The following is a 25,303-nucleotide window of genomic DNA, read 5'->3' as shown; positions in this document are numbered from 1 at the left end:
CTCTCTGTCACAAAACTATCATCTATAGCAGCAGCCATGGCGTAGGGCAGGCGTCACAGGGAGTGAAACCCTCTCCAGCCAGTGTAGCCACCATCTCCCTCTTGTACTGCGGTGTCTGCATCAGGGCCGTCACCTGAAGAAGTATGTAAACAACACTTCAGATAGCCTGGTTTAACCACCACCGCACTGCATTCATTTCAGTGGCTCAGGGGTAGAGTGACCGGGTGGGTTCCCAGTTCGAACCCGGGCTCCCCAGAGTTAGTGTCGAACTGTCCTTGAGCAAGACTCTGAACCCCTAATTGCTCCCGCTGTGCAGGTTGGTGCCTTGCATGGTTTCCTCCGGCATCGGTGTATGAATGTGTGTTAAAAATACATTTTTAACCACTTAATCCCTGTAAAGTTCACACAACAAATAGTGAAAATAGCAGATCTACAAGGTCACAATGTGTCGCATCAAAACACTTTTGAAACACATTTGGACAAATTTGTCCAAACCAGGGTATAACTATGGTTACCATATTCAATTTTCTATTAAATTGTTTAATTGTGATATTTGATATATACATAAACAATCAGTCTACATTTCCAAAAAGGAAATATAGTAGGAACGTACAAACAAAGCAGTAATGCATTATGAATGTGCTTATAAGGAACATTTGGCAAAATAATCTGACCAGCTCGTTGTAGATCTGCAATTTTTTTGGCAAAGAGATGGTGTAGAGAGGGGAAGGGGGAACAAGTACAGACCCCTGGGGGACCTCCCAGTCAACAAAGTCCATGGTTAAATGATCTCTCCCTGGACTTACCACACCAAGGTTGTCATTCACCATCCTGATCATGGCCTGCACGGCTCCTTCGCTCTGCAGTAGCTCCAGGCCTGGGGCGTCTGGATCCGGGGCGTCTCCAAGCCCGTCTTTCCCAAAGTAGTCGTCTGCACAGATGCGCCGGCACACCAGGGGCTCTGAACTGCCGCGGTACACTGGGATCTGTGTTTTTGGGGAGCAGATAGCTTACTCGCTCAGTAGTAAACCCATCCAACGTATTACTTGTCATGGTGACCTGCCTATGTCAGTAGTTCTCTTGGTTGTGGCGCTGAGTCTCAATCTCAACATGGGGTGAGGCTACCAGTAAGACACCCTCACGTCCTCGCCCCAAAGGGCGAGGACTGAAGGGCGAGGGCGTGCATCAGATTGTGGATGTACTGGATGAGCACTATTAGGCTACTGGTTTGGTTCCGTACACGCCCTTGCTTGTAACCCAATAAAATAAAATAATTTGTGGATCAAATCAAGAATATGAATTAAAAAACGATACACTATACAGCAAATAAGACGGCCTCGGTCTATAGAGAAAGTATGCATGTTGACCGATGGACTTCTGTTAACTTCTTAGCCCTAGAATGTGATCACTTTCACCTTGTGCTTCTGACCGTTGCCCTGACAACATTTGGTGAGATAGCAGTATTTGACAAAAAGTGGGAAGGTTTTCATGAAGGTGTATAAAAGTTGATGCACTTAAGTGATTCCTCAGTCTATTCTATAGTATAACTTTATACAGAATAACGTTTGTTACTCTATTTCTAGAGTAAAGGTCTATTTCTATATTCTCTACAGTAATTATTGAATTTACTGAAAATAGTGGAGCTCACAACGCAAGCACGTTGCGAGCTTGCAGATCCACTATCCACTATTTTTGAGGGGCGCCAGCCCCTCCTATGCCCAACTTTCCGGGTTTGTGTGAACACAAACAGTGGCTTGTGATTGGCTGATCACACAATAACGATGACTTGATTGGCTGAGCAAAGTACATATTGAACAGCGTGAGTATGAGAGTGACAACACTATAGCGTCCACTCCCATTGTAATAATGGAATGCAGAAGTGCTCATTCTATCTCAATGGGATAGTTACAATGTTTGGAACTATAGCCCATAGCACCCCGCTTTGCGACGAGATCAAAGCGTGTCGCGACTCTCTTCTTCTACGGCTCTGATATTGAAGATAGTGAAAGCTGAGCACAGAATGTGATGTATAATGATGTATGATGTAAGGCTGCAATTGATTATTCAATTAGTTGCCAACTAATTTAGTAATCGTAATAGAATCGGCAACTAATTACTGGATTTTTTTGCAATTAATGGTGGGTTGTTTTTTCCCACTTAACCATAGTTTTTCCAGTGTTAAATGTAACTAAATGTAACTGGAGTGAGCCATCTCTCTTCCCTTACAAACTGCTGATGGTTACAGATGCACAGTAGCGACTGCAAAGCAAAATATCACAATGGTGGCTTTATTTGAATAGCAGCCTAATCAGCAGTAATGTATTTTTGAATGAATGACATCTTGAATGAATGACATGAATGACATCTTTAATGTCTTTTAATGTGAGTTAGGACATGTCTATTTTAAGAACCTAAAATCAAATGTATACGGTGATGGCTAAATGAGTGCCACAAAGCCCACAATAATCTTATTTAAATAATCATCACCAGATTAATCGATTATGAAAATAATTGTTAGTTGCAGCCCTAGTATGTTGATAATGTGATTCTTTCTAAAATGACACCTCTGTTCACAAGGGGTCCCTCCCTGTTTGTCACTCCAATCCCCTCTGTGGCTCCTTTTCCACCCCACCGGTTGGGAACCGGTTCAGTTCTTTTTGACTCTTAGTTCTTGAGCCAGAGCTCCAAAATTGGAACGTTATTATTATGAATTGAGTGCGCAAAACGATACCTAGCGAGGTCGGGGAGGTTGTATACACGCATCTGCCATAATGGATAACAGCTGCTGGGCGAGTGCTGGCGTTTTGGCATGGGGGGTCAGATCAACATGTACTGGCCATATATGGACCGTGTCTTGAGTGTACAGGGTTTGATGAGGTCATATCAACATATGTAATGTCAGAACAGGTCAGTTCCATATATGGAGATCTAAGGGTTTGAGGTTTGAGGTCAGAGTTGCTGGCCAATATTGATGACATCAGGGATCTCCATATATGGGCATTCCCATATATGGGCTCAATATTGATGATATCAGGGATCTCCATCCCTGATGATGTCACGTGATGTCTGGAGTGACTGAGTGATGGGAAATGGATGTATTCATAGTAAATGCGACTTGCGGTCGCTATAATGATAATACAATGATTTATTGTATTACAAATTTCTGAAATTATACATATAAATATGCAAATTAGGCATTATATAGGACAATTTGCAAATTGAAAATATGAAAAAACTACTACTGTGGAAGGGTTATCATATATTAATTTACTTATATTGATCCTATAAACACTTTATTATGGTTTTGCCCACTCAATTCATAATTCATGTTCCAGTTGTGGAGGTCTGGCTCATGGACTATAAAAACCAAAAAGTGTCAGGCACTGTTCAGGGAGCCTATATCATTTCATTATTAATAATGTCATATTACTGACATCATAGCTGATTTTCGTCATAGTATTCTCATAACTGACTGACGTCATAGATGATAATCTCATAATGGTCATACATGGCCTCGTTGAAGAAGGCTGATAACAAGATACTGGATGAACTAATACAGTTAAACAAAAATGCAGTAATGACCCATGGCAACCATGACAGCATCTGAACACATCTTTGCAAAAAATAAAAACAAAAAATTCCACACAATAACCTTCATCGCCTTCTATGCCTCTACTTTCTACAGTACATTGTACCATGTCAAATACTGTGTACAAGTATGTGAATAGGACGTTGAAGTTCCATGGTCTACATGGTGCTTCCAAATAGGATGGGACAAATGAAATGTCCACCAGATACCAGGTACCCTTTAAATTAAAATATAAATTCTTCATACACGTTTTTCCAATCTGCTACATGCATCATCAACATAACTCTGTCAATGTTTTCTGCTCAAAACGATCAAAGGTTTATTCTTATGGGTTGTGACATGCCATTTATCACAATTCCTCTTATGGGTTGTGACATGCCATTTACCACAATTCCACGATCTACCTCTCCTCTACCATGCGCTTCCATGGTCTACCATGTGTTTGTTGATAATAGCTTCGTTGAGTGAGCTCAGCTGGTTTGTCCATTTGTCTAAAGCAGTGTACCGAGACCCTCCCCTCTTCAGATTGTCCAGTTCCAGACGCTGGTTAAGCTGGTCAATGCGGCCACAAATTGAATTGTCCAGTATGCACTGCACCAGCAAAGCCTCCACATCGCATACATCAACATTCAGCTCCTTGGAGATGAAGGGGATGTGTATTCTCGTGTAGGGTTTGATGAGTTTGATAAGTACTTGAGTTCTAATGTTCCACAGGAGTTGATCTATGTGCTCTCTGATGAAAGGGTCATCCATTATTTTACTGTGATTCTTTTTTAAGATTTTCTCAAATTCAGCAATGTCATTATTCTGGTAGGCGCTCACTAAATTTGTCATTGCTAGGATCTCTGGGTCGTTCTTATACGGTTTGGCCTCCTGAGAGTCAAAGGGGTTGATCCCTGACTTCATCAGCATGTTGGCGAGGACCAGGTATTTCAGGCATGTGGTTCTTCTTGGGCTCCCAGACTCGTCATAGTTTTTAAAAGCCTCAAAGAAGTCTGTGTGAGCCTTCTCAAACTCGCCCTCCCTCAGGTGCATCTTCCCGCCACATTCTCTGATGACTCCCATGATGAGGGGGTGAGGGATGGCTGATTTGATGTGAAGAGACTGCTTGTACAGGGCCTTCAGTTTCTTGTTGTCCTTCTGCGCAGTGTACATCTGGATCTCCAGAGCATATATCTCTAAGAGCTGTGTGCCTTTCTTTAGGTCGTCCTTTCCACCGTCTGTCTGACATGACTGGTGGAGTTGTCGGAGTACCTTCTTTAGTTTTCCATACTCCTCGCTCTCCAAATACAGTTTCCCCAGCTTTGTGTTAATTTTAAACCATAATCGGTCATTGTTCGCATCTATCAGAGCCTCAAGCGTAGTTTCATAGAACTCCTGTAGCAGGTCCATTTGTTTGGAGGTGGAGATGTAGTCTAGAATGGAGTTAATGGACTTCTCAGAGTAGTTCCTGGTGACGGCACTACTGATATATGTCATCAGTTGCTTGTATCGGTTCATCATTTCTGGAAAGTTGTTCAGCTTGAAGTTAATTTTAATCATCTGTTTGAGTGCTTTGAATCCCCAGTCTCCTTTCTCTCCTTCTAGTTCCAAGACCTTTTGAAAACTGCCAAGTGCTGCTTTGGGGTCATCCTCCTTAAGCCCCTTGGAGTTGTAGTATTGGTTCTCCTCATCCACATTGGGTTCAGAAGTGTTGTCATCCTCATATTCCAGATCATAGTCCTCCTCATCATCGCACATGAAATCATCATTGTCAGACATCTTGATGATTCTCCTTGTTTCTCACCAGAGTCACCAGACTTTGAGGAAATGCTATAATCCTATATAATCTACTTATGATTCTCCTATCAGCTGGTCAATTATATTTACACTGTGACGTATCCATATACGTCACTGGAGCTCATCTAACTATGAATACACCAAGTCTCTGTGTGTGTGCCAGAGCCATAGAGTAAGACAGGCCCAATGGGCTTTTGGAAAGAATATGGGCTCCTTCCCTACTTCCTTGCAGGTGTTACCGCTGATACTAATAAAGGCTCTGTCCCATTCAAACAGAGTCATGGTGCTGCTATTGTGCATGTTGGCTCACGGAAACACGTGGGTCTCAAAGACCCCCTTTTCCACCGGTTGGTTCCCAATGGGAACCGGTTCAGTTCTTTTTGGTTCTTAGTCCATGAGCCAGAGCTCCAAAATTGTTGGGAAAAATTAGACCTATATTAAATTGTTTATAGGATCAATACGTATATTGATCAATAAGTATTACTTATTGATATATATATCAATAAGTAAATTAATACATGATAACCCTTCCACAGTAGTAGCTTTTTCATATTTTCTATTATTTTGCACATTTTCCTACATAATGCCTCATTTGCATATAAAAAAATGTAAAATGTGTAATACAATAAATCATTGTCTTCGTGTAAGTAATCAATTGGGGAAGTCTCATGGTGATAACAATCTAATATAGGTATGGTTTTTCCCACTCAATTCATAATTAACGTTCCAATTTTGGAGCTCTGGTTCGTGGACTAAGAACCAAAAAGAACTGAACCGTTTCCCATTGGGAACCAACTGGTGGAAAAGGGGCCAAAGTGTCCTTGAGTGGGTTCCAAATCACCAAATGGCCCAGTATGAGTGTGTAACTCTGAGAGTGTACAAATGGAACCACATTTGTACAAACTCAGAGTTATGGGGGTCCTTGAAATTAAAGTTTGAGAACAACTGCACACTAAATGGAACAGAGCCTTAATTAGTATAGCCGTGTGAAGGAAGTAGGGAAGCGACCCAGACCTCAATATGTACTTTACTCAGCCAATCAAATCATCGCTATGTGGCCAATGTTTGCGTTCACACAAACACACAAAGCTATAGGCATAGGAGGTGCCCCACACAAATTTTGATATTATATTTAATGTATTCAGTTCGTTTTTTAAACGTAACTTGGTCTGATTTGTTTTTCCAAAAACTGGATATTATTCGCATGTTTAGCAAATGTAGCGTTAACAACTGCTGCTATGTGGAAGGAGCTTGCTGGTTGGTCGGTCAGAGAGACAGAGGGACCAATTAGAAGGCTGACAGTGGGTCCATCATTGAGCCCTTCTGAATCGACTGCAGATACGCATGGGCGTTGTCGTGTCCCGCCAGGTCCCACAGGATACCTGTGGGGAGGCGACCCTCCTGCCTCCGACACCGGCTGCAGTTACACATTCCCCGGCACTTGGGACACGACCATGTTGGGTCGAGCAGCGCGGTCTTGGCGTCCTCACCATATCGACTCTTCAGGCACATCCCACAGACCTGTCCTCTTACCGCCTCGCAAACACCACTGCGGCAGGACGTCTTGGTGTCCAGCGTCTTCTGTCTGCACTGGTGGCAATGGCTGCCGTTCCTGGCCCAGATCTTGTCTCGTCTGCAGTAGGCAATGTTGTCCAGGTCCTCTTTGGTGATCTCCTCCACTGACCTGACCACACTCGGCTGCTTCTCAACGTAGCACTTTTTCCTTTTCTCAACGTACTCCTCCTCATCCACCTCCACCAGTCTCTTGATGTCCGTCATCCAGTCCCTTGCCTCCCCCCATCCTGAAGAGACACTCTTTTCTTCCATGCTAAAGTTCACCGCCGGGCGGCACTTACGGGGCGGGTTCCTCCTAACCACTATCTCCGGCTTAGAGACACTCTTCTCTTCCATGCTAAAGTTCACCGCCGGGCGGCCCTTACGGGGAGGGTTCCTCCTCCTAATCACCATCTCCGGCTTAAACCTCGGCTTCCGGGGCGTTTGCGTCCTCTTTTGGGGTGTATTAAAGGGAGTCAGCTCAGAGAGCAGCTTGGCCAGCATGGCTTTGTTCTCCTGGATGTTCTTCTCTCGCTGCCTCAGGCTCTGCATCTCATCCTCCTCCTCTTCCTCATCCTCCTCCTCTTCCTCCTCCTCGTCCATTTCACAGTACTTCTCCCAGGTCAGAATCATTGTTGTTGTGCTTTGTTAGTTCTCCTTCAATTTCCTTACCTCTTTCACAAGCCTGCTGTTATTCTATGGTCTACACCACTGCATAATATTATGAGGTAATTATCTTAATGTTCGACTACTCTGTTCTCTTCTCTGCACCTCCTCTATGGTCTATCGCTTAGAAAAATGAACAAACTGAGCGACCTTTATAATATTCTACACTGTGACTATGACCCAGTGATGCTCAAGTGACATCAAGTGACATCACTGGAGTATCAGCTCCATATATGGGCACAAAAAGGGACATATATATGGGCATATAATGATGACATCATGAGGGATCCCTATATATGGGCATGGACTGACAGATACAGAGATCTCCATAATGGGTATAAAGGGAACAAGTACTGATAGATACAGGTCTCCATATATGGGCATAAAAGGAACATAAAAGGTGCGACGTAGGTGTGACCCCACCCCCCAGGTTTTGTTTTTCCTGGTTAGCCAGATAGCCAGATTACAGATTACTCTTGACACTAGACTGTAGATGTTATGTTGGCTTTTAACACACAATGAATTTCACGTGCCTTTTACTTGCAATTGGTATTGTTGACAATAAAGTTGAACCTTGAACCTTGAATCCAGCCAATCACGGCACAAGTTGACAGACTTTTGCAATTGTATAATAACAGATATAGAACAACATTTGCCTTTTATCTCTCCTAGTGGTACCATGTCAATACAGCCTGGAATTGTGGACAAAATCGTATGCAACAATAACATAACAAGTCTTGGGTCCGTGGCTCAAATGCTGAATAGATAATGGAACTTGACATGAAAAAGGTTGAAAACCACTGGTATAAGTGGTTAAGCTCTCCACTGAGTGCTCCCTACCTTGTTTTTGAGTGGTGCAACCACTCCAAGGAACAGCAATGTACGTCCTAACCTATGTGACTATGTTTAGAGTACCAGTAGGGGTAAAAGTGGCGCTGTTGTGCCAGAAACAGAGAGAGAGATAGTGTTGCACTGTTGCCTGCTAATTAGAGAGAGAGAGAGAGGGGGGGGGAGAGGGGAGAGGGGAGTTGCACCACTCAGTTCACACAGGTGTGATTTTTTTTTTTCTTTTGACTTGGCATTTGACTTGGCATAATGGGTGAGCCATTTAGAAAACTGCATGCAAGTCCCCAGATTTACATGTGTACATGGACATCCGTCAGTCCCGCAAACCATTACACTGAGTGGTGCCAAGATTATTGTGCGCGCTGCCAGTTGGCCAACGTCAATCACTGAATATTTATTTTTCACATTTTGTGAATTCGTAATCTCAAATCCACCATCGCACTACCCTCCATATTTGGGCAAGACTTACAATTATATAATCAAGATGACATCATCAGCATGACTAAATACACTGACTACACTGGGTGACATGTGTATACATGCACACAGACACACACACAGATACATTAAAATAGCTTAAAACTATCAATATTATTTATTCAGATTTTCCCTGTAGTATTTAATCTGTACTTGTGAAATAAAAAAACAATGATAGTTTGATTATTTTCAGCTTTAGTTTTAGCAGACAAGCTCAATTCATCTTGAACAGGCAAAATACCGGATCTGGATGACGGTTTCCACCCACTCCTTGAAATATGAATGCAATAGGAAGCTACAAAGCTGTGTTTGGAATAGGGTTGAGGATGTGGCTCTTGGGGGCCCTTCTCCTTTCCTTGCTACTTGCTGTGTATGGGAGTTCGGACTCCAAGGCTATTACCACTACCCTCACCACAAAATGGGCCTCTACTCCTCTGCTGTTGGAGGCTAGTGAGTTCCTGGCAGAGGAGAGCGAGCAGAAGTTCTGGGATTTTGTGGAGGCTAATCAGAACCTAGAAGGAGCGCATGGCGATACGGACCAAGCCTACTATGACCTGATAATGAAGAGAGCCAGTGCCTCGCTCGGCCCTGCCCAGGTTAAAATGCTGAAGCTTTCCCTCTCACTTCGAGTATACTCTGCTGCAGTATACTCTTTCCAACAGATAGCATCCAATGAACCACCTCCTTCTGACTGCATAGCTTTCTTCAGTGTCCATGGAGCAAAGACCTGCAATATTGAAGGGTTAGCATCTCTGTTGGAAACAGCACCTGAAAGGCCAAAGCCATACATGTTCAAAGGCGATCACAAACTTATGAGTTCAAACCCTGAGGCTCCAGTCGTCATTCTGTATGCTGAGATTGGAAAAGCAGGATTCTACAGTCTTCACCAGGCCATGCTGTCCAAGACTCTGCAAGGCCTGGCAACATACGTGCTCCGTCATTATGTGGCTAATACAAGCGAGAGTAAAGTGTACCTTTCTGGCTATGGAGTGGAGCTTGCCATTAAAAATCAGGAGTACAAGGCAAAGGATGACGCACAGGTTCAAGAAGGTGGATTGACTACATTGATAGGGAAGAAAGATCCTGTGGACAAAGGCCAAGGATTCCTTTCTGGTAAACTGAAGATAACTGATACGGAGCTGATGAACCACCCTGTGGGCACTAATGATGTGGAGATGAAAGATCTGAGTTTCCAGACAGCAGCTTGTATACTTGCTGCTCCCCCTATTGAAGCCCTCCGTGTCATGAGGGACCTCAGTCAGAACTTCCCCACTAAAGCCAGGTATATCACAACAATGTTGGTAAACTCAGAGATCCGCAGTGAGATTCGGAAGAACCAAAAGTACTTTAAAGGAACTCTAGGGCTGCAGGCTGGGGAGTCGGCAATGTTCATCAATGGACTACACATAGATCTGGATACAGGGGACATCTTCAGCATGCTGGAGGTGCTGCGTAGCGAGGCCAGAGTGATGGAAGGACTGCACTCCCTGCTGATCGATACACCTCACATCCACGACATCCTGAAGCTCGATGTCCAGCCATCAGACTGGAACTATGCCGTGGACATCCGACACCCTGCCATTAACTGGATTAACAATTTAGAAACAGACCACAGGTACAGTTTGTGGCCGCACGAGGTTCAGGAGCTGCTCAGAGTCACATTTCCAGGAGTCATCAGAAAGATCCGCAAGAATTTCCACAATCTGGTGATCATTCTGGACCCCAGCGATAAGAACTCTGCCGAGCTGCTGAGCGTTGCAGAGATGTTCTACACTAACAACATCCCACTTAGGATCGGCTTGGTGTTTGTGGTGTCAGACGAAGAGGATGTAGACGGCATGCAGGATTCCGGTGTGGCCATGCTTCGTGCCTACAACTACATTTGTAACAAGGTTGACAGCCAAAGTGCATTTGATGCAGTTATCTCCATGTTAGGCCGTGTGCCTAGTGGAGGCCAGCTGAGAGTTGTGGACGTAGTGAAGGTGTTGGAGAAGATGTTTCCCTATGTGGAGATCAGCAGCATCCTGGTACATGACTCCAGCTACGACACCAACCGCAAGGAAGGGCGTCGTTACTATGAGCAGACAGGTCTTGGCCTGTTGCCAGTGGTGTTGTTCAATGGAATGCCCTACCAGCGAGAGGAACTGGATCCTGATGAGTTGCAGGAGATTACCATGCACAAGATATTTGAGTCCATCACTTTCTACCAGAGAGCTATCGACCAGGGAGAGCTGACCACAGATCATGATGTAGTAGACTTTATCATGAACCAGCCAAACATTGTTCCACGCATCAATCCCAGAGTCTTGTCCACCAGCAGAACATACCTGGACCTGTCTGATACCAACAACCACTTCGTAGATGAGTTTTCCCATTTCCTGAGCCTGACCACCAAGGAAAAGAACACTGCTGTGGCCAACAGCATGAACTATATTACCAACACAGATGATGGCTTCATCCATCCTGTGACATTCTGGGTGGTGGGAGACTTTGACCAGCCCTCTGGGCGCAAGCTCCTCTCTGATGCTATTAAACACGCAAATACCAGCAACAATGTCCGGCTGGGGATGATCAGCAACCCCTCAGTTGGTCTAGTCAGTGATACAAGCTCTGTGACTTGGGCCATCTGGGCCGCCATGCAGACACAGACAGCAAAAAACACCAAGAACTTCATCAACAAGATGGCAAAGGAAGAGACCGTGGTAGCCCTGAAAAACGGCACTGATATTGGAGAGTTTGCTGTTGAGGGTATGGATGTGACATTGTTTAAGAGCATGTATGAGGGGCCCAAGTTTGACTTCCTACTCTCCCATGCTGCTTACTGTCGAGACGTACTCAAACTGAAGAGAGGAGAGAGAGCGGTCATCAGTAATGGAAGGATGATTGGCCCGCTGAAGGAGGAAGAAGTATTTAACCAAGATGACTTCCTGCTGTTGGAGAGCATTACTCTGAGGACTTCTGGGGAGAAAATCAAAAGAAAGGTTCAAGAGCTTGGGATCAAGGAGGACAGGGCCAGTGACCTGGTAATGAAGGTGGACTCTCTGCTGTCTTCTCAGCCCAAAGGAGAGACCAGGGTTGAATATGACTTTCCTGGTGACCGCTACAGTGCTGTGAAGATCCGTCCGAAGGAGGGAGAGGTGTACTTTGATATTGTTGCCATAGTGGACCCTGCAACCAGGGATGCGCAGAAACTAGCTCCTCTGCTACTTGTCTTGAAACAGTTGGTGAATGTAAACTTGCTGTTGTTCATGAACTGTCAGTCTAAGCTCTCAGACCTGCCTCTGAAGAGTTTCTACCGCTATGTTCTGGAGCCAGAGGTCAGGTTCCAGGCAGATGGGAGTTTCTCTCCAGGTCCCATGGCTAAGTTCCTAGAAATGCCCCAGACTCCCCTCTTTACCCTCAACCTCGACACACCTGAGAACTGGATGGTTGAATCTGTACGCACACCTCATGACCTGGACAACATCTACTTGGAAGAAGTTGAAAGTATTGTAGCAGCAGAGTACGAGTTGGAGTACCTACTCCTGGAGGGTCATTGTTTTGATATTAGTACGGGCCAATCCCCACGGGGCCTCCAGTTCACCCTGGGAACCACCTCTGATCCTTTCATGTTTAATACTATTGTTATGGCAAACATGGGTTACTTCCAATTAAAGGCCAACCCAGGAGCCTGGATTTTGAAGTTGAGGAAGGGCCGCTCTGATGAAATCTACAATATCTACAGTCACGGCAGTACAGACTCCCCAACAGATTCTGATGACATCATGGTGGTCATGAACAACTTCAAGAGCAGGATCATCAAAGTCATGGTTCACAAGAAGCCAGATAAGTTTAATGAAAGGCTGCTGAGTGATGGCATTCAGAAGAATGACTCTGGCTTCTGGGAATCTCTGACCAGGTGGTCCTTTGGAACAAAACAAGAGGAAGATGATGTCATACACATATTTTCAGTAGCCTCAGGTCATCTGTATGAGAGGTTCCTCAGGATCATGATGCTCTCTGTTTTGAAGAACACCAAAACCCCAGTCAAGTTCTGGTTCCTCAAGAACTACCTGTCGCCAACCTTCAAGGAATTCATTCCCCACATGGCAGAGGAGTATGGTTTTCAGTATGAACTGCTCCAGTATAAGTGGCCACGCTGGCTCCAACAACAGACAGAGAAACAGAGGATCATCTGGGGTTACAAAATCCTCTTCTTGGATGTGTTATTCCCTGTCACTGTTGACAAGTTCCTGTTTGTAGATGCTGACCAGATTGTGCGCACAGATCTAAAGGAGCTTTATGACTTGGACCTGGGGGGTGCTCCGTATGGATTCACTCCCTTCTGTGACAGCAGGAGAGAGATGGAAAGCTATCGCTTCTGGAAGTCTGGCTACTGGGCCAGACTGCTTGCTGGACGCAAGTACCACATCAGTGCCCTGTATGTTGTGGACTTGAAGAAGTTCCGCAAGATAGCTGCAGGGGACAGACTCAGAGGAGAGTACCAGAGACTCAGTCAGGACCCCAATAGCTTGTCTAACCTTGATCAGGATCTTCCCAACAACATGATCCATCAGATACCCATCAAGTCTCTTCCCCAGGACTGGTTGTGGTGTGAGACCTGGTGTGATGACGGTTCCAAAAAGACGGCCAAGACCATAGACCTGTGTAACAACCCATTGACCAAGGAACATAAGTTGGACACTGCGGTGAGAATTGTAGAAGAATGGACAGACTATGACCAGGAGGTTAAACATCTGCAGATCAAAGTTCTACAGACAGCACCACACAACTTTCACACAGCACAGAAGCCAGGCACAGATGTTCGCACAGAGCTGTGAGTGTGAGTCTGAGACTGTGACATGGCAGTGAATTAGTTAGCCTAGACTCTGTTTAAAGAGTCTGTTTCTTCTTATGTTGTTTTCCTATGCCCAGCTTTGATGGTGGTCAGGTGAAGGTGGTTAAAGTGTGAGTGTGTATGTGTGCGTACAACAACCATGAATATAAATTCCTTCTTCCCAAATGACTTTATGCGGCCCAAATGGACCCAAACCATGGCAGGAAAAAGCCCTACAGCACAACAGAGCCACCAGCTCCCTCATTGTAGGATTCAAGCATTCAAGCCTCCTGCGTGGTATGCCAACTGTAGTTTAGCCAAAATGTATGACTGTACCTATAGTGCCGTTTACATTTCTGACTAATAAAGTGTTCAATCAATCAAAAAGGGGTTCAAAGGTACAGTTATACTAATGCTAAAAAGGATAACACAAAAACCCCTTAGGGCTTCTTTCCATTATGGTCTTGGTCTTGTGTATTCAATCAGACATACAATACTATACAATAGATCATCAATACTAGGAGCAGTAAAAGTAGGCCTATATTTAATACAGACTTTGTACAATAAATTCATCTCTATTTGTGACGAATCTGGGGGAATGAGATGGGCTCCCTCCATGATGTTGTGCCCGTGGGCATCATTCACAATAATTTATTGAATACTTATTTTGTCAGACATGTACACAGCACAGACATTAAAGTAATAATATAAATGTAATGATTATTCAGACAGCCAGCAATGGGTTAAAGTTTAATCCATTTATGTTAAACACTCCCATTTTTTTTCCTTTCGTCTCTGCGACACCTCTGCATCCAGACAGTCGAGTCACAAAGATGCCAGATGCCGCGAGTGGCAGGTGTCTCTTCCGGGTTTTTAAACAGCTGGTGGATGGAAATGGAGCAGCGTCAGCCAGAAAACCGATGCTTTGCCGACGCTGCAAATTGGGTTGAGCTTAATTTCCATCCACCACTCGCGGCAACTGGCATCTTCGTGACTCTACTGCATGGAAGCACCTATACAGTGTAAGCACACTTGGGCGTCTAGCCACGGCAATTTTCCACTTGTGGCAGGCGTCTCTTCCTGTTTTTTAGACAGCTGGTAGAGGCTTCCACTTGCCACGGAGCAAGCGTTTCCTGTGTTCTGGCCGACGTGGCCGACGTCTAAAAACCAGGAAGAGACACCTGCGACGAGTGGAAAATTGCCGCACATAGATGCCCAAGTGTGCTTACTTTCATAGCCTGCATTCAAAGACTTTACTAGAAGCTTTGTCATTGGTCCAAACGTTTTCGGCCAGCAAATGACTAACCATATACAACAGGTCGTTTCGAGGAAGCAATCTGATTGGTTGAAACATCTTTCTAGCTGTGCTTTAACCACGATATTGGAACGGCTAATCAAAACAAATAATTCAGTCATGCTTTTCTCCCAGAGCGCAGCAGACTCGGTGGCTATTTTTGAGTGGTGCAAACCACTCCAATAACCAGCTTTGTCTGTATGTTTGTGTACCTGTGTACGTGTCCGTGTACCTGTGTACGTGTCCGTGCACAGGTGAGCATGGTTACCATGGTTAGTGTGTGACGTCACTGACATAGCTGATCAGACTATATAAGACCTTGCACCACTCAGTTCACACGGGTGTGATTTTTTTAATGACAGATGTAGCCACTATCCACATCTGTCATCAGTGACAAGATGACATAACTTTTCCCGTGGCATTCAATGGCGTTTGTAAAACAAACATTGAACTAATAACAAACATTAAACCTGTGGGCTAGCGCCCCTCAAAAAGAAAGAAAAAGAAAAATGGAATTAAAAATGTTATATAGGCCTATGACCTACTTATAGCTAGGCCTACTTTAAGGCTAAAAGGATAACACGAAACGACACCTCCTTTCTATGGGAATTTAATTTAAATTTACCAATGAAGTTGACATTCTGAATTCTGATCTGATCAAGTGATTGCATTCATTGATTAATTTGATTTCATTCTCTCAGTCACCTCACCTGAATAAGAGGTGTTCTTCTGTCATCAGACTCAGTCAGTCAGACTCAGTCATTTGAAAGTGTGTGCTTTCGACCAACATAAATTATGACTCTAGCTTGCTTGCCTATACCATTTTACTGATGTCTAATTGGGATTTCACTGTTGAATGAACGGTAGTGTTTCACAATTGAAACAATTGAGCTGTGTGCCGCCCTCAGCCGGCTATAATATAATTTCTAAGCAAATTAAATTACATAAAAAAACAATTGAAGATGACGCAGCAAAATCACATGATAACATCGCGTCACCACCAGGCTTCCCGCAGTACCTGTAGAAAGCTCCAGTATGATCCGGTCTAGAGCCCGCCTACTGTAGTCCGAGGTCATTTTGTAGTCCTACTTCACGTCCGGGTCCTAGAGGCACCAACTCCCACCCGCTTCTCATTGTAAATAGCAATATCTAAACGTGTGAATCTTTTTATGTTATTTTTCAGAAAGGAAATCATTGGGTTAAAGACCGACCAGTAATTCCCATTCCTCAGCACAGCACACATACATGCATAATGCATTCAGCGTTTCCGTATCCGTTGTAGTCTCAGACCGACCGTAGATTTGGAACCATCCCAATCTACTCACGTGATTCCGTGGCGAGTGGTTCCAGAAACAGTGTTACCATGTCCGCTGCCTTATTATAAGCGACGTTGTGCTTGTTTTCTGTAAAGTTGCTTGTAAATGATATTGGTAGTTGCGGCGTTTTGTGGGGCTTGTTTGTTGTTTCTAAAAGAGTTGTAGTTGTGTTGTTTAAACCAGTGATTCTCAAACATTTTCATGTCAATGACACCCAAAATAATTATGCATTTGTCTGCAGACCCACATGGGCCACATCTGAAAATATTTTATGCCAGGGACAAGATTTCGGTTGTTAAAAAAATATATTCCACAATTATTATTTTTTTATTGAAAATAGCAGATATGCAATAAGGCTTGTTTTCATAGACCTGTTTGCTTGTTTCTATCACAAAACCTGGCAACACGGTCCAGGCAGCAGAAAGTGTTTCCGCAAACATGGAGGCTGTCGTCAGTGATGTGGTAGCTCCCGAGGATCTTTTAGTAAGTTTTCACCCAAGATAAAATCTATTTTGTCTATATATTTAATTTGGCATACTTATTTTTACACTTGAATAGCACATAATAGTTGTCAGACACAAGTGTACGTTTTTAGAAGTGGTGAAACAGAGCTACAATGCGTGTGTGCGCAGCTAACATTAGCATTTAGCGCGTCTGTTGTTTGTGTTGTCGCACAAAGTGCATATAAGGTGACTCACCCTATGGAACCACCACGCTTTAATGTCGCGAATCATGATTAAGATTAAGAAGACAAATGTATGTCTTTGAAAGTACTTTAAGAAACACCTGGGCGGGTGGCACTCTTTATGAACCAAATAATGCTGCCTTGAAAAAGGTGGACCCTGTTGTAAACAAGTGTAATGGTTTATCAGTGTGTCGTCCACAGTAACAGTCTTTGTATTGAGTTGTGCTTTCATGTGAAATGTACCCATTCTGCAAACTGTTAATAAATACTTCAATCAATAAATCAAGTCCGCAAGCCCCCCAGAAGCTGAAGTCACGCACAGTCAAATTCGGAGTCCTTGGCTGCCCAGACCCGCTAGCCCAGTGGTTCTCAAACTTTTTCATGTCAAGGACCTCCAAATTGACTCATTAGCCCGCGGACCCCCATTTGAAAAGATATGCCAAGGACCCCCATAAGAGAAGATTTGTACGGCTCTAGTAGTGATTCTCTCTCAACCCGTTACATTTTTAAGGACCCTCAGTTTGACATGCGTTAGACTACGGACCCCCAATTAATGGCATTTCTATCTATCTCTGGGACCCCCAATTTATATTGTAAAATCAATGTTAATTTAACTGTGTACAAATGGAAGCATGGATCATTTGGTTCCATTTGTACACTCAAGGGTCCATTTGGTTCCAATCAAATTTTGCTGGGGACCCCCTGGAACTTCCTCAAGGACCCCTGGGGGTCCCCAGACCCCACTTTGGGAACCCTGAGTATTTGGAATGTCATAGCCGCAATTTGCAAGATTACTATATTTTTCTTATAGAGTTGCAACACCGTCACCGGCCATTGACTAGAAAAGTCAGATCTGATTGTATTAAAACTCACCAACATTGCAGCTGTAAGGAAAGCTTGAATTATCCTCTTACGAAAGTGTTTGTTTAATAAAAATCCACCGTACACATGTTGAGAGCTATTTCCTGTGCACCACCACCTGTTTTGAATTTGCACATAATGCAGGAATGAATATAAAAGTGTTCAAATAACATGTTATTCATTAAAATTGCATTGCAGCTTTCATTTAACTTTGCAACATTTAGCAGACGCTCTTAATCCATACAGTAAGCAAGAAAACATGGCAATACATCAAATGCATAAAAATAGACATCAAATCATACGTAAGAACCTAACAGTGCAATATCTATATACTGAAACTATGCGTATACACTATAAAGTGTATACGCAAAGTGTAATGTTTACATAAAATGCTATCAAAGTTACATAAATTGAGCCTAACCTGTAAGGTTGCATTTACACCCTCATAGTTAAATTGGCACGAGGGGTGTGTGTGTGTGTGTGTGTGTGTGTGTGTGTGTGTGTGTGACTGTGTGTGTGACTGTGTGTGTGTGTGTGTGTGTGTCTGAGACACATGTTTCGAGTGTGTGGGATATCAAAAGTAACTGAAAAATATTTGTGCCCTTGATAATGTATTTTTTATATGTGGACTCGAATGAAGAAATTGAAATGTGTGTGTGGGTGGGAAGTTACAGCTGTTGCATAGGAAAACAAATTCTGTTTTGTATTTGTCAGAAATTTGAGAAGAAGTACAACGGCGAGCTGGTAAAAGGTGCTGTGTCCAAGGAGACCAAGTTTGAATATTCATGGTGTCTAATTAGGAGCAAGTACTCAGGTGACATCAAGAAGGGAATCGTCCTGTTGGATGGTGAGTTAGTTATCCACTATCCCCCCTTTCTAAATACATGGTCAAAATAGCACTGTCATGTGAATATATATATATATATATATATATATATATATATATATATATTTTCTCCTTCTAATGTGTTCCACATAATTGGGACTAGTTATTAATTTCTCTTCTATTTTTAGAGCTAGTTCAGAAGGCAACAAAAGAAGACTCCAGGGACTTCCTCTTCTACCTGTCTGTTGCCAATTACAGACTAAAGGTGATGCGTGATGACAGTCGTGCATTTACTTTAGCAAGCTCATTAGCAACAGCGTGTTTTTATGGCTTTTGCAGAATTGCCTTCACTGCATTGCATTTGTTTAGGACATTTACACAATCGTTTTGTTTGCCAAAGATTACAGTGAACACGTGATTGTTGTAATATAGTATCACAGGGATAATGTATGTCGAGCGTGTTCACCTGTCCCTCACGTCACGTGTGACCTATTTTTTTCCCCCACTCCTTGCTCACCCTTCCTTCCACTTCTCCCTTTGGTTTTCCATTCCAGGAGTATGAAAAGGCCTTGAAGTACATCAGGACTCTGCTGAGAAACGAGCCAGGGAACAAGCAGGCTTTGGATATGGAGAAACTCGTAGACAAAGCTTTGAAGAAGGGTAAGAGGCTATGAGGCAATCTTTACCCTTTTTAGCTTACTCCCAGTTTGATATGCATTGATTAGGCAACAGAGTATTTTATTTTTATTTTTTATTTATTTTTCTGGGACACCAAAGCCTATTCTTGCGTAACGTAACCAGACAACTATTCCACAATCTATAAATGATATAGAGTCTGGAACTACACCTCCCAAAATCCTTCCTCCGTTCACGAAAATATATTTTAATTTCTTTTACATTTACATTTACTTTTTTTTCTTCTGCTAAGCAGCAAGCTATATATGCTTTGATTTAAATTTATATTAGGATAAATGTGCACGACTGTAAAGATGAAATGGAAGTGGGGAGGAGGCTTCACACCCGCTTTCTCCCATAATCATCAAAGGAGCTTCCATGTCCCAGACTGTATGACCAGAAGCATTTGGAAATTGTGGGAGGCCGTGTGAGACTAGTAAAAGCGTAACTAACTCTGACGGTGTACAAAAAGAACCAGTACAGTCTCTGACCCCTGGGGGTCCCCGGGCCTTTGAGAACCAGTGCAGTGGTTTTCAGGTTAAACATTTTGTTTTAAAGATATTAGTTTTGGCTTTTTCTGCCTTTATTAGTAGTCTGACAGGAAGTGGGGAGCTAGAGTGACACACATTAAAGATGGTCAGGATCGGGATTTGAACCAGTGACACGCTGGCATTAGCAGCCTAGGTGCCCAGACTGCTAAACCAGTCGCCCGGACAAACGTATTGGGAATGAGACAGTGTGCAGTTCTGTGCACATAGTACTGATTTAGTCAAAAGGATAACCTTTTGTAATAGTTGTATATTGCAATGACTATGTGAGGTTGTCACAAAATCCTAAGTCACACCTGGACTTTACTCACGGCACATCATTGTGCACCATTTGGGAAGAACTCACCTAGTGTATATAAACTGTTACTTAAGCTTCACTCTCTTTATCAGTAAGCCTGATTTATGCTGCAGCGACAGTGTCGTGTGACATAGTAAACAATGTATTGTCAGTTGACAAAAGTGTTGATGTATCAACACTTTATGGTTGGTATTTGTTAAGACTCGATGTTGAAGTTTACCCCTTGTCCTCTAGATGGCTTGGTCGGCATGGCGATCGTCGGGGGAATTGGCCTGGGCGTGGCTGGACTAGCAGGCCTGATCGGATTGGCTGTGTCAAAGGGAGCAACAAAATGATAACACTGAGGTTGGGGGTGACCGAGCTTTTCTCCTCTTGAGAAAGACTGGGGTTCTACTGACCATTGCTTTCCATAACAAATTAAAACTTTGACAAGGGTTGGTGGATATCTTTGTGGAGAGAACATCGAAGAATTTCCTTTTTCATCATGTTTGCCAGGAAAATTATATGGTTTAACTTGGGGTTCTGATGTATTTACCATTTAAAGCCAATTAAAGGTTTCAGACAAATGCCATAATTTGCAGCTTTCTCATTTGAATACGAGTGCTATTTTTCCATACTAAGACCTTACTTATATTATGTGTATATTCATACTATGTCGCACATTTACATCTTTGTTTAAACATGTAAATAAAATCGAATAGAAGTGGAATGCAATGTTACTGCTTAATTGAATGGAGTTTCTCCTTATAGAAGAAGGGTAGCTCACACCTTACATTCACTTCCTAGTACTTAGTAGATTTTGTAACTAAAACAAATCTTTATAAAAGTGCAATTGTTTTATGATTTCTGTTTGTCTGTTTAATTATTTCTGCTATAAAGAACTGTAAGGTTTAAGAATGTGTCTTTGGGTGTGCAGGGAATTGTAGCATTATACATGTGTTAGAAGGGTCACAAGAAGCTGCTACTGTAGCTGGTTGGTTTGAAATGTAAACTACTAGATGTTAAAGCTGCCTCATTTTGTTGATAGGAGGCAGCTGAAAGAGAAGCTTGTTTGAGTTGTTTGCAAGGGCATGAGGACAGTGCTCCATTCTCGTTAGAATTGGAAATAACGTTCATTTATTCTGAATATAATAAGCACTTAAGAAGTGGTTGCACTTACAGGACATGAATAATATATTTGTCAGTAATTGTTTCTGTCTTTATATTATCTTTAACTGTTTTATTTGGCTGTAATCTCAGTCTCGGTAAATAAAGAGATTTTGAAGTGACATTTGTGTTCTTGCTAAATCATTGCAGATGTTTTGGAATGAATGACAGCTTTGGAGTATCGTGGACATACAGTACAGACATCGTGTTGAGTGTTGTTTACCTGTATATGATTAGGACAGGAAGTACAATGTGACAGTTGTGTAATTTTCCATTTGTCTGCTGACATATTAGACCTATCAAAGTTATTTAAGGATCCTCTATTGATTGACCAAAGTCCAACATACTGTATAATACTATAGTTCCCATCTCGGCAAACCAGCCAAATATTGTTCACATTCCCTTTAGTTATGAGTAGACTGTGAATTACTTTATGCAATTTTCTGATGGCTTTTTGCTTGAGGCATTAACGCTAATATATATAAGTATAAATGTACTGCCGGTAAATATAACAATTGACACAGTGAAGTCTAGATTATGCTTTGTAGATGTCGACTGCCTTGTGTCCTGACTCCCGAGGTTCCTGAGGTGGGTTTTGGGTCCCTAGCATGATTTTAGAGCAGGAAGGCCTCATGGTGTCTATCTCTTGTGTCGTGTTATCAGTCCTTTGTGATGTTACTCATTAACTCACTTGACAGCATCGAAACTGCCCAGGGACAGGACTAAATACATACGTATCGTCTTCCCCGGATGAGGTGATGGGGTGGATTAATCAGAGGGAAAATACGGTAATCTTAGGCAAAACAAAAAAGAGGACATTTTATTTGTAGTTGGCTTTACCGTCAAAGTAAAAATCTAAGCACAACAGAGCGTATTAAAAGTAATACATGTCTTTCGATCTGTCTGTATTTAAATAGGGCAGAGCTTTATTGTCCAAATGGCCTTGAAAATGTCCCTTGGCCTTACATGTGCTTTCTCTTTTGCTAAGCTTTAACCATCTGTATTTAGATACAAATATGCAGTATACAGATCGTGCTTTTGTTCATAATAAGACAGATTGTATAATGAGCTTCACTGAGAACTGTGTATACATATGGAGGCATATTTGTACAGTATATTGACTATTCAGAGCTTAAGATGCTCCACCAGAGGCCAGGGTAGAGGTTTGGTCATCCCAAAGGTAGAGCCTGGGATTGCCAGACTAATATAATATCACTGCGTAGATATTAGTCTGTAAGATCTATTTCCAATGGGCGGTAATAGAAACGGATTCCAATGTCACGTCAAAACATTCTCACTTTGAATGGTGGGCTCTGATTGGTCATCCACAACTCTGGGGTGATGTGAGCTAAATATAATTTAAACTGAGGAGTCTCAGACCAATCTCCTCATGTTTTATTTTTCTCCTGTGGCAGATTGTCTGGTATCCAGGCTAGCGCTAATCAGTGGTGGACAGTAACTAGCTACCTGTACTGTTTTTACTGTTTTTTTCCCCGCAAGCTCATGACTTATACTCCGCTACATTTCAAATAGAAACATTGTTCTATTTGAAATTGTTCTATCACTCAACTACATTTCTAGGAAGGGACTCTTGGGACTCAACCATTTAATGTATTTGTGACAATAGTGACAGGGCAACTCAGCGTGATCTAAGTGAGCTTGTAGATCTGCTATTTTCATTATTTCAAAATAGGTCTGGTTTGTGTTGGGGGTTAAATTTCTTATATGTTTTTTGGGGAAATGTTTAAAATTTCAATACAGCAATGTATTGATATTAAAAAGGGAATGTACTTTGTAATTTGTACTTTGGAATACTTGAGCATACTTGATATATACTGATACAGATTGTCTTGTCTCATCTGCTATTGGTTCTTTAAACGCTGCGTCTCATGTCTTTCATAGTGACTGTGGGGAATATAGATCTTGTAATGTGTTTGTGTGTGATGTACAGTATGTAATGTTTGTATTTGTGTTGGACTGTTATGTCGGTAAAGCACGTACACGTTTTATCTTACCATAGGCCTATAGCACACCACTAAAGGGAATTGCCTAGTCAAGACAACGGAGGAGGGGGAGAAATGTGTCCTTGACTTAAATCCTTTCCTGTTCACACCCATAATTCAAAGTTTTATTATTCATTTACCAATTTTAGTACAGTTGCTCTGAGAAACAGTCACTATCTTTGTGAGTTTGAAACGGAATTTCCTTATTAATTCATTCCCACTGAGTCACTGACATTTGGTTTCATGTTCATAGTTTGCTGTAACCACATGGAGTACAGTACACAGTCAAATCCTTATTGGATTTTATTGTCTCCACCAGGCCGAAGGCATGGGGAGAGAGTATGTTTTGCACTCCGTCCGTGTTTGTGTCCTTCCGTCCGTCTGTTACCAGCTAATCTCCGGCACCGTTAACCCGGTCGATGCCAAACTTTGCACACACACTCCCTGGATGCCAACGATGAACCTCTGCCCCACACTTTCCAGAACGGCCTGTTATAGCGCCACCATGAGGCAGCTTTTCAAATCTTTTACCTAAAACTGCACCGATCTGCGTGAAACGTTGTATGCACACTCCCTAGAGGCCAAGGACAAACCTTTGACCTGCATTTTCCGCATCTGCCTTTTCACATTGGCCTATTATAGCGCCACCAGGAGGCCACAACCTGACCTGCCCTGGTGGAGACCTGTGCCCCGAGGGGCACTTTTTCTAGTTTTAACCTATATTGGGGAGGGGACAGTGGTCATGTTGTATGTTATTGAACTTGGAGGTAAGAAGTCACTGCAGTTTTGATTTGATCAATAATCAACCAAGTTGAATAATGTTATATGAGAGAATATAACACTGCGCCTGTCAGGTCTCAGCAGTCTGTGTCTCTTGACAGTAGACCACAAAGTAGCGATATCGTTATAGTCTCCAAGGTCACATACCCAATTAGAGCGCAGTACAGTACGTAACACAATGTGCCTGTGTGCTATCACATACCAATGAAATACTCCTTAATACTCCTCTCAAATGAGTTTTCAACTGTTGCGACTGTGACATCAAACCCTAGGCTGAGTCATGTATTACAACACATCGGGTGTGTGTGTGTGTGTGTGTGTGTGTGTGTGTGTGTGTGTGTGTGTGTGTGTGTGTGTGTGTGTGTGTGTGTGTGTGTGTGTGTGTGTGTGTGTGTGTGTGTGTGTGTGTGTGTGTGTGTGTGTGTGTGTGTGTGTGTGTGTGTGTGTGTGTGTGTGTGTGTGTGTGTGTGTGTGTGTGTTCATTCACTGTCTGCACCACTTGATTCATTCAGGGATTTTACTACTGATTTTATTACTGTCAAATATATGTGTAACATGCTCCATGCATTTGTTTTTTAATTGTACTTAATTTAATTTACCCAGGTTAATCCCGTAAGGTAAATAAAATATCCTCAGCTGCTCGATAGGTGTGTAGTAGAGAATGATAACAAATATGGTTATTCATTTTAACCCCTTTTGGTGTTAGCATTATGTTATGCTTTAGCTATTGAAAAATAGCAGATCTACAACCCCTTTTGGTGTTAGCATTATGTTATGCTTTAGCTATTGAAAAATAGCAGATCTACAAGCTCGTAGCGCGCCACGAGCTTGTAGATCTGCTATTTTTGAAAAACCGAAGAACGACTGACATAGAAACATAGCTTTTTCAGAAAACTGTCAGGATGTAGAAGACATTTTTAGAATCTGATCTCAGGTCAAAATGGGTTAAACAACACAATGTAAGAAGAAAAAGTCATATACCCTACGGTGTGAAATGTAACCAGCTGATAAGATTGATACTTGTTGCATGGACTATCAGCCATTCTAGGGATAATGTTTATCATACACTACACATTGCCTACCTAAGTAACCTACCTACAACAAGCTGTTAAACCAAACCTGACATTCCTGCTTGAGTGGAATG

General features: G+C 42.6%; 4 protein-coding genes across 4 annotated transcripts; 2 read left to right on the top strand and 2 right to left on the bottom strand.

Annotated features, from left to right (window-relative positions):
• Positions 1–453: 453 nt before the first annotated feature.
• LOC306914335 (COP9 signalosome complex subunit 2-like) lies at positions 454–5,350 on the bottom strand (the record flags this gene model as incomplete). The annotated part of the gene is made up of 3 exons (XM_079491332.1): positions 454–461; positions 812–986; positions 4,025–5,350. 3 exons carry the CDS (start codon positions 5,348–5,350, stop codon positions 454–456), a joined length of 1,509 nt encoding a protein of 502 aa, XP_079347458.1.
• Positions 5,351–6,655: 1,305 nt separating this feature from the next.
• On the bottom strand, positions 6,656–7,474 carry LOC306914334 (cell division cycle-associated 7-like protein; the record flags this gene model as incomplete). Its single annotated transcript, XM_079491331.1, has 1 exon — positions 6,656–7,474. The coding sequence occupies one exon, from the start codon at positions 7,472–7,474 to the stop codon at positions 6,656–6,658; it is 819 nt and encodes a 272-aa protein (XP_079347457.1).
• A 1,715-nt stretch (positions 7,475–9,189) lies between these two features.
• On the top strand, positions 9,190–13,731 carry LOC306914333 (UDP-glucose:glycoprotein glucosyltransferase 1-like; the record flags this gene model as incomplete). The annotated part of the gene is made up of 1 exon (XM_079491330.1): positions 9,190–13,731. One exon carries the CDS (start codon positions 9,190–9,192, stop codon positions 13,729–13,731), a length of 4,542 nt encoding a protein of 1,513 aa, XP_079347456.1.
• Positions 13,732–16,696: 2,965 nt separating this feature from the next.
• Positions 16,697–21,498, top strand: fis1 (fission, mitochondrial 1). Its single transcript, XM_079490901.1, has 5 exons — positions 16,697–16,820; positions 18,598–18,730; positions 18,898–18,974; positions 19,264–19,369; positions 20,465–21,498. The coding sequence occupies exons 1-5, from the start codon at positions 16,776–16,778 to the stop codon at positions 20,563–20,565; spliced, it is 462 nt and encodes a 153-aa protein (XP_079347027.1). The 5' UTR covers positions 16,697–16,775; the 3' UTR covers positions 20,566–21,498.
• Positions 21,499–25,303: the final 3,805 nt, after the last annotated feature.

The sequence above is a fragment of the Electrona antarctica genome, assembly GCF_951216825.1.
Source record: "Electrona antarctica genome assembly, chromosome: 21".
Classification (NCBI taxonomy): Eukaryota; Metazoa; Chordata; class Actinopteri; order Myctophiformes; family Myctophidae; genus Electrona; species Electrona antarctica.
This window is presented reverse-complemented; position numbering and strand designations above follow the sequence as displayed.